This window comes from Sparus aurata, chromosome 23, assembly GCF_900880675.1.
Source record: "Sparus aurata chromosome 23, fSpaAur1.1, whole genome shotgun sequence".
Taxonomy (NCBI): domain Eukaryota; kingdom Metazoa; phylum Chordata; class Actinopteri; order Spariformes; family Sparidae; genus Sparus; species Sparus aurata.
Genome location: NC_044209.1, coordinates 30,348,606 through 30,362,029, shown reverse-complemented (window position 1 = coordinate 30,362,029; position 13,424 = coordinate 30,348,606). Strand labels below are relative to the sequence as shown.

Below are 13,424 nucleotides of genomic sequence, written 5' to 3'. Positions count from 1 at the left end.
ATTACCAAGGTTGGCTTTTCTCATGTCTTCTATACATCTTAAATTCCCCCCTAGCTGGTTTTAGGAAATAAATAAGTTATTCTCTGGTTTTCTTTGGAATGACGAAAAACCTACGATTAGCAATAAAAAATTAAACAATCCAAGAATTAAAGGAGGATTAGGACTTCCAGATATACCAATATTATATAGCATTTACTCTGGATATCCCCTGCAGTGGGCCTATGCCGGCGTTGGAGAGATTGGCAGCTTGAGGAAAATATTCTCAAAGCTTATAACAAAGACATATCCTTAACAGTTTTATGGTATAATCCCCAAATCATTTCCAGAATTAATAATCCAGCCTTACAGCTATCATGTGATGTAGTCAAAATTCTCCAGAAGCGTTTGAACTTTAGTGGAACATCTTTACCAAAATGTCCACTGTGGAATAATCCCTTATGAATAAAGTATGGCAACAGCATAATATAAGTCAGTTGGGCAAAGTAGTTAGTGATGACAAAAAGATCCCGTTTAATGACTTAAAATTACAATTTGGACTGATAGATACAGAATTTCTGTCATATCTACAAATAAAATCTGTCATGAAACTTTTACTCTCCAAAGAGATAGATTTAGAAAACAAATTAAGGGGAATTGCTATCAGGAAAGGTACAGTCTCAGCAATGTATACATTATAATGTTCTTCTGCTCCTGACAGAAACTCCCAAACTAAATTACAATGGGAACATGAATGGGTGTACCTATTTCCCTCCCACAATGGGATAGAGCACTTACAAGTTGTACAAAAATGTCAAAGTGTGTCAGATCCAAAATTATACAGATAAAGATATTATACAGAGCTTACATTACACCTTGCAATCTGAATAAATTTGATAATACAATATAATACATTATCCAAATCTTGCTGGCGTGGCTGTGAGGTGGAGGGTACACTAATGCACTTACTGTGGTACTGCCCTCCTGTTAAGAGGTTTTGGTTGAATATTATTGAAAGCTTGTCAGGTGTCCTTAACATAGTTATAAAACCCTGCCCGATAACCTGTATATTGGGTGCGAATATTGACACTGCAAAACCCAAAACTGTACAAAGTATTAATGTCCTGGCTTTTTTTATCAGCTAAACGGATCATTTTAATGAACTGGAAACAACGTAAGCCAAATTGCTTTAGTACGGAGAACTGGCGTAAGGACCATGGAGTTTTTATCGATGGAGCAGGCCGCCTCCACACTAATAAAGGGTAATAGGCCCGATGAAATGCAGCGTTAATTTTAAATCTTACTCCAGAAAACATGAGGATCCTCCCCCCCCCCACATCTTTATTCTTTTTGTTGGTTTGTTTGTGTTGTTTTGTTGTTGTTGTTTTTTGTTTTTGTGTATGTGTTGTTGTTGATGTTATCAAATGATTAATAAAAAAAAATGTTAAATGATTATTTTGTCTGTAAATTAAACAAACAATTGTAAGCAATTATGTATTTCAGTTGTGATTTAAAAATAGAAAAACAGTGTCTGATATTCTCACCTACACAGCTGTTATATGCGCAAATGTTCTATAATGACCATCATCTGTGTGTGTGTGTGTGTGTGTGTGTGTTCAGACCGGGTGTACAGAGATTGTCAGTTGAATGGCAGCTGGGCTCCTCGAGGAAACTACAGTCAGTGTACCGAGATCATCGTCCTGGTGAGACTCATCGACACAAACACATCTGAGCTCTTCAAATATGGAAAATTAATCAATACTTTTCTGCAGTCAAATTGTTTTTGGGCCAAGTGAGAGAGAAAAAAGTAGTTTTTTCGGTTGTCAAAAAGAAACCTGACATGTCGTTTTACATTTAATTCAGACCAAACACTTTGTTGAAGATTATTCCAGATGATTTGATTTGATTTTTGAATTAAGGGCTGTCACAGGACAAAGATCAGCTGTCACAGTGAACGTACTCTCAAGGACTCCACCTATATATGACAGACTTTAGAAAGAGCATTTAATCTTTTGTTTCTGTATAAAGATGAAAAACCATTGCTGTCCTGACAGAGCACACGTATGTCCTCAGAGACACATCAGACAAGAAAACACTTTTAGGAGTGTGTGTGTCTGTATGTATGTGGTGTCTGTGTGTCTGTGTGTGTGTGTGTGTGAGTTAAAACCTACAGTGTATTGGGTGATAATGTGTTTTTCTGATCCTGCCATCTATAATAGATCACACACACTCAGAGGGAACATATTTGTTCTGACTGTTTGTTGACCTGAAAACACTTTGTACCACCTGTCTGTCTGTCTGTCTGTGCTCAAAGGGTTTGTCGAGGTAGGTAAAGACTTAGAGGGACTAGTTTCAGAAGGAGAGGGACTAGTTTCAGATGGTGATGGTGGTGATGGTGATGATGATGGTGGTGATGATGGTGATGATGGTGATGGTGATGATGGTGATGATGATGATGGTGATGGTGATGGTGATGATGGTGATGGTGATGATGGTGATGGTGATGGTGGTGATGATGATGATGGTGATGATGATTATGGTGATGACAGTGATGGTGATGATGGTGATGGTGATGATGGTGGTGATGGTGATGATGATGGTGATGATCGGATGATGATGATGGTGATGGTGGTGATGATGATGATGGTGATGGTGATGATGGTGATGGTGATGGTGGTGATGATGATGATGATGATGGTGATGATGGTGATGGTGGTGATGATGGTGATGGTGGTGATGATGATGATGGTGATGGTGGTGATGGTGATGATGATGATGGTGATGATGGTGATGGTGGTGATGATGGTGATGGTGGTGATGATGATGGTGATGGTGATGATGATGATGATGATGGTGATGATGGTGATGGTGGTGATGATGATGATGGTGATGATGGTGAGGGTGATGGTGATGGTGGTGATGGTGGTGATGATGATGATGGTGGTGGTGATGATGGTGATGGTGGTGATGATGATGATGATGATGATGATGATGTCATAGCCCTGGCTCAGAGAGCAAGACAAAGTGGGAGACCACACACTTTTAAAGCAACTTTAAATTGAAACTTTATTTTTAAATGCAACCCAAAACAACATAATAAAGAAGTCTGTAATCTGTAGGGTCAGTAGTGTATGCAGTGTTGTTTGTAACTGAGGTGTGGTGATGATAAAACAAAGAAACACACAAACCAAACAAGCAGCAAGTGGTCAGAGAGAGCGAGAGAGAGAATGAGAAGCCAGCTAAATAACCTGGGCCCAGGCTGCCCAGGTGAACATCGTCAGCAGCTCCACCCATCTACCTGAAATGAGCCTGCAAGAAAAACAAACAAAGGACGACCAGGAGAGGGCGGGGTCGTCACAATGATGATGATGATGGTGATGATGGTGATGGTGATGATGATGATGATGATGATGATGATGGTGATGGTGATGGTGGTGATGATGATGATGATGGTGATGGTGATGATGGTGATGATGATGATGGTGATGATGATGATGATGATGATGATGATGATGGTGATGGTGATGGTGGTGATGATGATGATGATGATGGTGATGGTGATGATGGTGGTGATGGTGATGATGATGGTGATGATGATGAGTGCCCCACATGAGAAATCCCTCATCCATATCCACACATTTGTATGTCAGCTGCAACATAACAAATGGCTCAGTGCATCCAAAGCAAACGCACACACATAATCAAATACATAAACACAAAAACAAACATGCCTGAGCCAATCAGAGATGAGTGTGAATGGATGAGTGAGTGAGAAATATCAGTGTGAATGTTGATGTCCAGAAAGATCAGTGTGAACCATCTGGACCCTCAGTAAGGGGTGTGTGTGTCCATATGTTCATGTAACACAGTCAGTGTCTCTCTTTGTTACCCACTGAGAGAATCTGTCACCTCTTTCCTGCTCTCTACTCATTGGACAGTGGAATTAGCTGCCAGCCAGTAATAGAGCTGTAACTAATAAGAGAGAAAGTGGTGTGTGTGTGTGTGGGACAAGTCTTAGAGATATGAGGACTAGTCATTTTGGTGTGGGACTAGTCATAGAGGTGTGTGTCTAGTCTTAGAGGTGTGTGCCTTGTCTTAGAGGTGTGTGCCTAGTCTTAGAGGTCTGATGACTAGTCGTAGAGGTGTGTGTCTAGTCTTAGAGATATGAGATGAACCAACATTTAAAATAGGTGGGACCCACATAGAACAAACAAATACATATACTTACCATGGTTTACAAATAAGTTCCACAGGAAACCTCTGCTCTGCCATGAAGGAACTCAAAGAGAAGACAAAAAGGGCTTTCTATGCCATCAAGCATTCAGTTCAAATCCAAATCCCAATTAGGACATGGCTCAAAATATTTAAATCAGTTATAGAACCGATTGCATTGTAAGGCAGTGAGGTATGTGGCTCCTTAGTACAACATGATTGGGCAAAATGGGACAAAAATCCAATCGAAACCCTGCATACAGAGTTCTGCAAAAGTATCCTCCGGGTACAAAGAAAAACCCCAAACTCTGCATGCAGGGCTGAATTAGGCCAATATCCTTTACTTCTAAATATTCAAAAAAGATCGATTAAATTCTGGAGCCATATTAAAACGAGCGACCCTGCCTCTTACCATTATAAAGCCCTCGCCTACCAGGAGTTGAACATAGAAAGGACTCCCCTCAGCCAGCTGGTCCTGAGGCTGACTGACCTTTCACCTTCTGACATCACAAACCCCGGTCAGCCTCAGAGCAGTTACACTATCACTCTGAAGATTAGACCTAATCAAATTATAACTAAAGAAAAAGAAAAATACACAACTTTTTGGAATGATATTACACGCTCACAACACAAACTGGAAACATATTTGACCCTAAACAGACAGTATACTGTGGCAGAATACCTAACCACAGTAACTGATCAGAACCTGAGAAAGACATTGACAATGTACAGACTGAGTGACCACAGCCGGGCAGTAGAGAAGGACAGACACCTGTCAGACCTGCTGCCCGGAGAGGACAGACACCGTCAGACCTGCTGCCCAGAGAGGACAGACACCATCAGAATTGCTGCCCAGAGAGGACAGACACCATCAGACCTGCTGCAGAGAGGACAGACACCATCAGACCTGCTGCCCATAGAGGACAGACACCATCAGACCTGCTGCCCAGAGAGGACAGACACCATCAGACCTGGCTGCCCAGAGAGGACAGACACCATCAGACCTGCTGCAGAGAGGACAGACACCATCAGACCTGCTGCCCAGAGAGGACAGACACCATCAGACCTGCTGCCCAGAGAGGACAGACACCATCAGACCTGCTGCAGAGAGGACAGACACCATCAGACCTGCTGCAGAGAGGACAGACACCATCAGACCTGCTGCAGAGAGGACAGACACCATCAGACCTGCTGCCCAGAGAGGGCAGACACCATCAGACCTGCTGCAGAGAGGACAGACACCATCAGACCTGCTGCAGAGAGGGCAGACACTATCAGACCTGCTGCAGAGAGGACAGACACCATCAGACCTGCTGCAGAGAGGAGAGGACAGACACCATCAGACCTGCTGCAGAGAGGACAGGCACCATCAGACCTGCTGCCCAGAGAGGGCAGACACCATCAGACCTGCTGCAGAGAGGACAGACACCATCAGACCTGCTGCAGAGAGGACAGACACTATCAGACCTGGCTGCCCGGAGAGGACAGGCTGTGCTGTCACTGTGATGAGGGAGCTGTAGAAACAGAACTACACTTTCTAACACAGTGTCACAAGTACAGACACACTAGAGAGGAATTATTTCCACAATTTGAAAAACAATGCCCTGAATTCAGAGGTTTAACAGAAAGGGAGAAGTTACCCCTCATTCTGGGGGAAAAGAAAGAATGCGCAGTGTTGGCTGCTAAATATGTCACTTCCTGCCACAACAAACGAGACAACCAGTAGGGCATAGATATATAGTCAGATAGACATTTATACCGCCACCATCTCCTTTTATTTTATTTTATTTTATTTTATTCTATTTATTTATTTTTATTTTTATTTATTTATTTTTGTCACTAGTTGTACTAACCCAACTTTTAACATGTCTTCATTTTATTTCATTTTATTTTCAATCTATGTTTTATATATATATATATATATATGAATATATATATAGCCTATATTACATGTACATATATTGTTTTATGTCTTTTGTTTTGTTGAATAGTATTATTGTAATTATTGTATTGTTTAACACATGTTAAATGTCATGCCAAGAAAGCCTTTTGAATTGAATTGAATTGATATGAGGACTAGTCGTATAGGTGTGTGTCTGGTCTTAGACGTGTGTGTCTAGTCTTAGAGGTCTGATGACTAGTCGTAGAGGTGTGTGTCTAGTCTTAGACGTCTGATGACTAGTCGTAGGGTCTGATGACTAGTCTTAGAGGTCTGATGACTAGTCGTAGAGGTCTGATGACTAGTCGTAGAGGTGTGTGTCTAGTCTTAGAGGTCTGATGACTAGTCGTAGAGGTGTGTGTCTAGTCTTAGAGGTCTGATGACTAGTCGTAGAGGTGTGTGTCTAGTCTTAGACGTCTGATGACTAGTCGTAGGGTCTGATGACTAGTCTTAGAGGTCTGATGACTAGTCGTAGAGGTCTGATGACTAGTCTTAGAGGTGTGTGTCTAGTCTTAGAGGTCTGATGACTAGTCTTAGAGGTGTGTGTCTAGTCTTAGAGGTCTGATGACTAGTCGTAGAGGTGTGTGTCTAGTCTTAGAGGTCTGATGACTAGTCGTAGAGGTGTGTGTCTAGTCTTAGAGGTCTGATGACTAGTCGTAGAGGTGTGTGTCTAGTCTTAGAGGTCTGATGACTAGTCGTAGAGGTCTGATGACTAGTCGTAGAGGTGTGTGTCTAGTCTTAGACGTCTGATGACTAGTCGTAGGGTCTGATGACTAGTCTTAGAGGTCTGATGACTAGTCGTAGAGGTCTGATGACTAGTCTTAGAGGTGTGTGTCTAGTCTTAGAGGTCTGATGACTAGTCTTAGAGGTGTGTGTCTAGTCTTAGAGGTCTGATGACTAGTCTTAGAGGTGTGTGTCTAGTCTTAGAGGTCTGATGACTAGTCGTAGAGGTGTGTGTCTAGTCTTAGAGGTCTGATGACTAGTCGTAGAGGTGTGTGTCTAGTCTTAGACGTCTGATGACTAGTCGTAGGGTCTGATGACTAGTCTTAGAGGTCTGATGACTAGTCGTAGAGGTCTGATGACTAGTCTTAGAGGTGTGTGTCTAGTCTTAGAGGTCTGATGACTAGTCTTAGAGGTGTGTGTCTAGTCTTAGAGGTCTGATGACTAGTCTTAGAGGTGTGTGTCTAGTCTTAGAGGTCTGATGACTAGTCTTAGAGGTGTGTGTCTAGTCTTAGAGGTCTGATGACTAGTCGTAGAGGTGTGACAGCAGCTTCGTGAAATTATTTAATGGTTTTAAATGTTGTTTATAGTTTCTCTCAAACCTGCTTGTGAGAATGACCACAATTACAGCTAGATGATACAGCAAAGAAGAATAATCCACAGGCAGGTTTGAGGTGGGTCACAGAGGTGGTTCTTTATTCATCTATACCTCTCAGCAAAACAGAATGGAGACCTCAGCCCAACGCATGGGGACATCAGCACAATCACAGCATGGTTGTTAAATGGCGCCCATTTGTCACATGTCCCATGTCACAGCTAATGACCCTGGAAGATTCCATTCACCGGGATCCACTGCCTACCACATGTTTAACCCTCCATTTTTATTCCTATATTTACACAACATAATTGTTAACTTCTATACACATCCCCCCAGGGGCGGTTCTAGGGGGGGGGGGCCAACAGGGGCCAGTGCCCCCGTAACTCTGAGTCTGGACCCCCCTGTGGCCCCCCTGACAGGGAGTCTGCATTAATAATACAATGACAGATTTCTTGCAATGATTTTGTTCTGAAGGGAAAGGCAGAAATAAAGTGTCTCAGCAGTTTACTACCCAATCAAAATTGTTGAAATTGTAAACACTGCTTTGTCTGAATGAGGGATTTATCCTTTTTCCGGGTTGTATGTGCCCCCTAACAAAAAAGCCGGCCCCAACCTGGCCCCCCTATTAAAACTGGTCTAGAACCGCCACTGCATCCCCCATTTACATCCACCACCAAATAAAATACACATATCCACTTAATTTACATTTGCTAAAATACAAGATGCACATATCGACCACCCCCACACCAATTTACACTTGGTTGCCCCCAGAACTATAAAACAATGTCCGTTTCCTGAGGAAGCCTTTTGCCTGCACACCCTGAAGACAGAGACTGGTGAGTACACAACACACTTTACTTCCCTCAATGCACACACTTATTGAGCAACACAATACACATTTTTAACTTAGCTCCTTGTTTGATCAATTAACAAACTTAATAGGCACCTTTAACCCCATGTCCCTCTGCTCTAGGTAAACTGCGTGGCTTACACAGCACCCATCAGCCAGATCAAGACCCGCCAAACATCAATCAACATGGCGACAAATACTCAATAAACACGCATCTATATATCCATACAAATGTGCCAAAAACAGTGTTAAAATGTATTGTGCAAACCTCCAATAAAGTTTGGTTGCTCCTCTTAAAGTGTCTGTGCAATTATTAAAGTGCATATGTAGTCACACTTAGTCCAAAGTCCGATGATACCATGCGTGCAAAGCCAGGTGACAATGTGCTCTTCGTCACACTGCTTTAATCTGAAAGTCGCTCCTAAATCTGTTTCCTTAGAGATTTAAATAAAAACATTCAGACACATCTTTATGTCATCATGCTTTTACTTTAAAGTTTTGATGACTGTTTGCTTCTCTCCTCTTTTGTTTCTAAGGAATGTGTGTCACTGTTTACTTTAATAGTTTAATGTTGTACAGACAAACTAACTAAAGTAACTGTTGTAATCTGTTTCTGTGTGTGTTTCCTGTGTGTTTCTGTGTGTTTCCTGTGTGTTTAGAGGAAGAGTAAAGTTCATTATCAGGTTGCTGTCATCATCAACTACCTGGGTCACTGCATCTCTCTGGGAGCTCTGCTGCTCGCCTTCACACTCTTCATGAGACTCAGGTAATCTACCTGTATGCCTGCCTACCTGTCTGTCTGACTACCTGTCTGTCTGATCCACCGGTCAATAAGTGGGGGCTGGATGCTCGCGGACACAATGACAGCAGTAACTTAGGAGAGTTAACAGACGGTTTGTACGTCTTTTCTGGCCTCCAAACTCTGACGAGACAAAAACACTGTGTGTATTTCTCAAAGTGTGAAACACACCTTTACCTGCGCTGTCGTCTCAGAGCTCAGCTCATATTTGAACTGATTTTAAATAGATGAAAGAAACATAGCAGCAAGTGAACTGAACTGAGATCAGCTGATTGATACTCTGATGAACCTGAACCTTCCAGATCCTGTCTCAGGCCTTGATCGTGTGTGTGTGTGTGTGTGTGTGTGTGTGTGTGTGTGTGTGTGGGTCATGTCCAGTCATTGTTGGAGGATTAAGGATCAAACAGCAGGATTAGAGATGAAACAAAGCTTCAGTCCAACAGACCCGTTTCTATTTTTGTGTCACATGTCGAATGTGTTTTACGTTTTTAAATGTTTTTTTTCATTTCAAACACAAAAGTCTTCAAATTTGATTCATGCGAGTGACTTTATTTCTAACCTCTGTGTTAATGTTTCCTGAATGTTTATTTTCATCAGTACTCATTTTTACATCATAGTTTTTAATCAATAAAGATGTTTGTTGCTTCACTAACATCATTATCAGCTCCCTGTGACATCATCTTCATGTTACAGCTGTAAAACCAACAATTGACCTGCCTGATACTGTGAGACAGGAAGGTCAGAGGACGTCAAGTCCAGAAGAGTCAGTGTTTGTTTCAGCAGCTATTTTACATTCAGTCTTGACCATCATTCATGTCTGCAGATTTCAAACACATCAGAAAGTTTGAGCAGGCTGCTGCTGGGGAGGTCTTTCATACAAATACTACCATTAAAATCACACTAGTGCTGAAGGAATCATGGTGAGTATTCCTGCCTGCCTCAGAGATCAGACACAACACACTGTGTCATCTTAGAAACACCTTTCCTCCAGGTTTCACTGCAACAACAGGAAAGGAGATGGTTAAAGAATTGACACATGTTCTCCAACAAGAACTGTAAGGCTGCATGTTTCACTCAGAAGCTTTAAAGTTAGAAAACTGACGTGAGCTAACATATCAACTAGCTAATGTTAGCCTGAAGCCAGACGTTAGCTAACATTTACATTTAGGGCATTTATCAGAAGCTTGGGTCCAAAGTGACTTACAGTAATTCATACACACATTCACACACTGTTGGCAGCGGCTGCCATGCAAGGTGCCGACCAGCACATCAGGAGCAGTCTGGGGTTCAGTGTCTTGCCCAAGGACACTTTTATATGCAGACCAGGGAAAGGTGGGGAATCGAACCAGCAACCTTTCAACAACAAGACGCTGGCCCTGAGCCACAGCCACCCACACATGAACCCAACCCAACATTAGCCTGATACAAATTCTAACGACTCTGCTAAATTAACAGCGTAAAATAACAAAACTGTGTCTTTTTAGGAATTAGGATCTGAAACATTACTGTCAGCCAGTGGTCAGATCGACGATCGGCGTCCTTACATAGGAAATAAAGACACATTGACGATGAGTCCTTTCAGTCCTAGTCTCCATCAGAGTGGACGGACCTGACAAACGGTCTTATCTCATTAAATGTCCAGCTTGTTTTTCTGTCATCCAACATCTTTTTTGTCATTAACACTCTTTATGTTGCTGTTTTATAATCTGTCCAATGTAACTTTATTGTAATCTGATTACATCTGTCTGTTTGTGTGAAATGAGTGGAGCGTTGAGTCTGAGCTGAGAGGAGGTGAACATGACTTTATGCTGTTTACCAGCTTCCTCATTAGAAGGCAGCTCTTGGAGCTCTGTCCACTGACTCACTGCTCAACCAAACTGCATTCTAAAAACAGCTGTTTTCAGTTTGGCCCTTATTTTTTCACAGTAAAAACTGTTGTTACGGAGCACCGTTCAGCTCAGTTGAGCGGACTGGGTTCGAGTCCCGGCCTGGGCGCCCTTTGTCGCTTGTCTGTCCCCCTCTCTCTCATCCCGTTTCCTGTCATATCTTCAACTGTACTATCAATAAAGCCGATAAAAGGCCAAAGAATATTTGAAAAAAATAAACTGTTGTTACAACTTTACAAAGACACTTTTTAGATTCACCTCCATCTACAGACACAATCTGCTCAACTGTCATTCACACAGTGACATCATTAACCCACCTGTGATGAGGTGTTTGACACAGACAGACACCATTTCATCCTCTCTGTGGACGACCTGAACTGTTGAGAATTTTTTGTGTTTGAGGTGAAAATGCAGCACAGCAGCTTTTATACCTGTAACTACAACCTGTTTCCTGTCTGGTGTCAGAACTTTCTCAATGTTTTCACTGAAAATATGATGCAGATTTTGTTTCACTGCCATCACTTGTGAAAAGAAGCAGAACCAACGACAGAGACGTTGTTTGTAATCTACACGACACAGCATTATAGGTAAACTGTGTGTGTGTGTGTGTGTGTTGCAGGAGTATTCGCTGTCTAAGGAACATCATCCACTGGAATCTGATCTCAGCATTCATCCTCAGGAACGCTACCTGGTTCATCGTCCAGCTGACCATGAACCCAGCTGTTACCGAGAGCAACCAGGTAATAACATCAGGAGCAGAACCAGAAGTCAGGAGAGTCCGACCAATAAAAACATTTTCAAAGTGAATAAAAACACAGTGAACATAAACAATCAGATATAACTGTGTGTGTGTGTGTACACACAGATGTAACGCGCCTGTACACAGAGATGTAACGCGCCTGTACACAGAGATGTAACACAGAGATGTAACGCACCTGTACACAGAGATGTAACACAGAGATGTAACGCGCCTGTACACAGAGATGTAACACAGAGATGTAACGCGCCTGTACACAGAGATGTAACACGCATGTACACAGAGATGTAACACAGAGATGTAACGCGCATGTACACAGAGATGTAAACCATGTACACGGATGTAACACGAGATGTAACGCGCCTGTACACAGAGATGTAACACAGAGATGTAACGCGCATGTACACAGAGATGTAACACAGAGATGTAACGCGCATGTACACAGAGATGTAACACAGAGATGTAACGCGCATGTACACAGAGATGTAACAAAGAGATGTAACGCGCATGTACACAGAGATGTAACACAGAGATGTACAGCGCATGTACACAGAGATGTAACACAGAGTGTAACGCGCCTGTACACAGAGATGTAACACGCCTGTACACAGAGATGGTAACACAGAGATGTACACAGCGCCTGTAACACGAGATGTACACAGAGATGTAACGCGCCTGTACACAGAGATGTAACACAGAGATGTAACACGCCTGTACACAGAGATGTAACACGCATGTACACAGAGATGTAACACAGAGATTACACGCTGTACACAGAGATGTACACGCATGTACACAGAGATGTAACACAGAGATGTAACACGCCTGTACACAGAGATGTAACACAGAGATGTAACGCGCCTGTACACAGAGATGTAACACGCCTGTACACAGAGATGTAACACAGAGATGTAACACGCATGTACACAGAGATGTAACGCACCTGTACACAGAGATGTAACACGCCTGTACACAGAGATGTAACGCGCCTGTACACAGAGATGTAACACGCATGTACACAGAGATGTAACGCGCATGTACACAGAGATGTAACACAGAGATGTAACGCGCCTGTACACAGAGATGTAACACAGAGATGTAACGCGCCTGTACACAGAGATGTAACACAGAGATGTAACGTGCATGTACACAGAGATGTAACGCGCCTGTACACAGAGATGTAACACAGAGATGTAACGTGCATGTACACAGAGATGTAACGTGCATGTACACAGAGATGTAACACAGAGATGTAACGCGCATGTACACAGAGATGTAACAAAGAGATGTAACGCGCATGTACACAGAGATGTAACAAAGAGATGTAACGCGCCTGTACACAGAGATGTAACAAAGAGATGTAACGCGCCTGTACACAGAGATGTAACACAGAGATGTAACGCGCCTGTACACAGAGATGTAACGCGCCTGTACACAGAGATGTAACACAGAGATGTAACACAGAGATGTAACGCGCCTGTACACAGAGATGTAACACAGAGATGTAACGCGCCTGTACACAGAGATGTAACGCGCCTGTACACAGAGATGTAACACAGAGATGTAACACGCCTGTACACAGAGATGTAACACAGAGATGTAACACAGAGATGTAACACGCCTGTACACAGAGATGTAACACAGAGATGTAACACAGAGATGTAACGCGCCTGTACACAGAGATGTA

General features: G+C 42.6%; 1 protein-coding gene and 1 long non-coding RNA gene across 2 annotated transcripts in view; both read left to right on the top strand.

Annotated features, from left to right (window-relative positions):
- Positions 1-13,424, top strand: part of crhr1 (corticotropin releasing hormone receptor 1) — a 68,422-nt gene that overhangs the window by 19,703 nt on the left and 35,295 nt on the right. Inside the window, exons 4-6 of the mRNA XM_030407724.1 lie at positions 1,597-1,679; positions 8,955-9,061; positions 11,600-11,720. Of these exons, the coding sequence (XP_030263584.1) occupies positions 1,597-1,679; positions 8,955-9,061; positions 11,600-11,720 (311 nt within the window). The remainder of the gene's footprint in view (positions 1-1,596; positions 1,680-8,954; positions 9,062-11,599; positions 11,721-13,424) is intronic.
- LOC115575559 (uncharacterized) lies at positions 8,024-8,593 on the top strand. The gene is made up of 2 exons (XR_003982690.1): positions 8,024-8,281; positions 8,419-8,593. It is a non-coding gene; the product is annotated as an uncharacterized LOC115575559 (long non-coding RNA).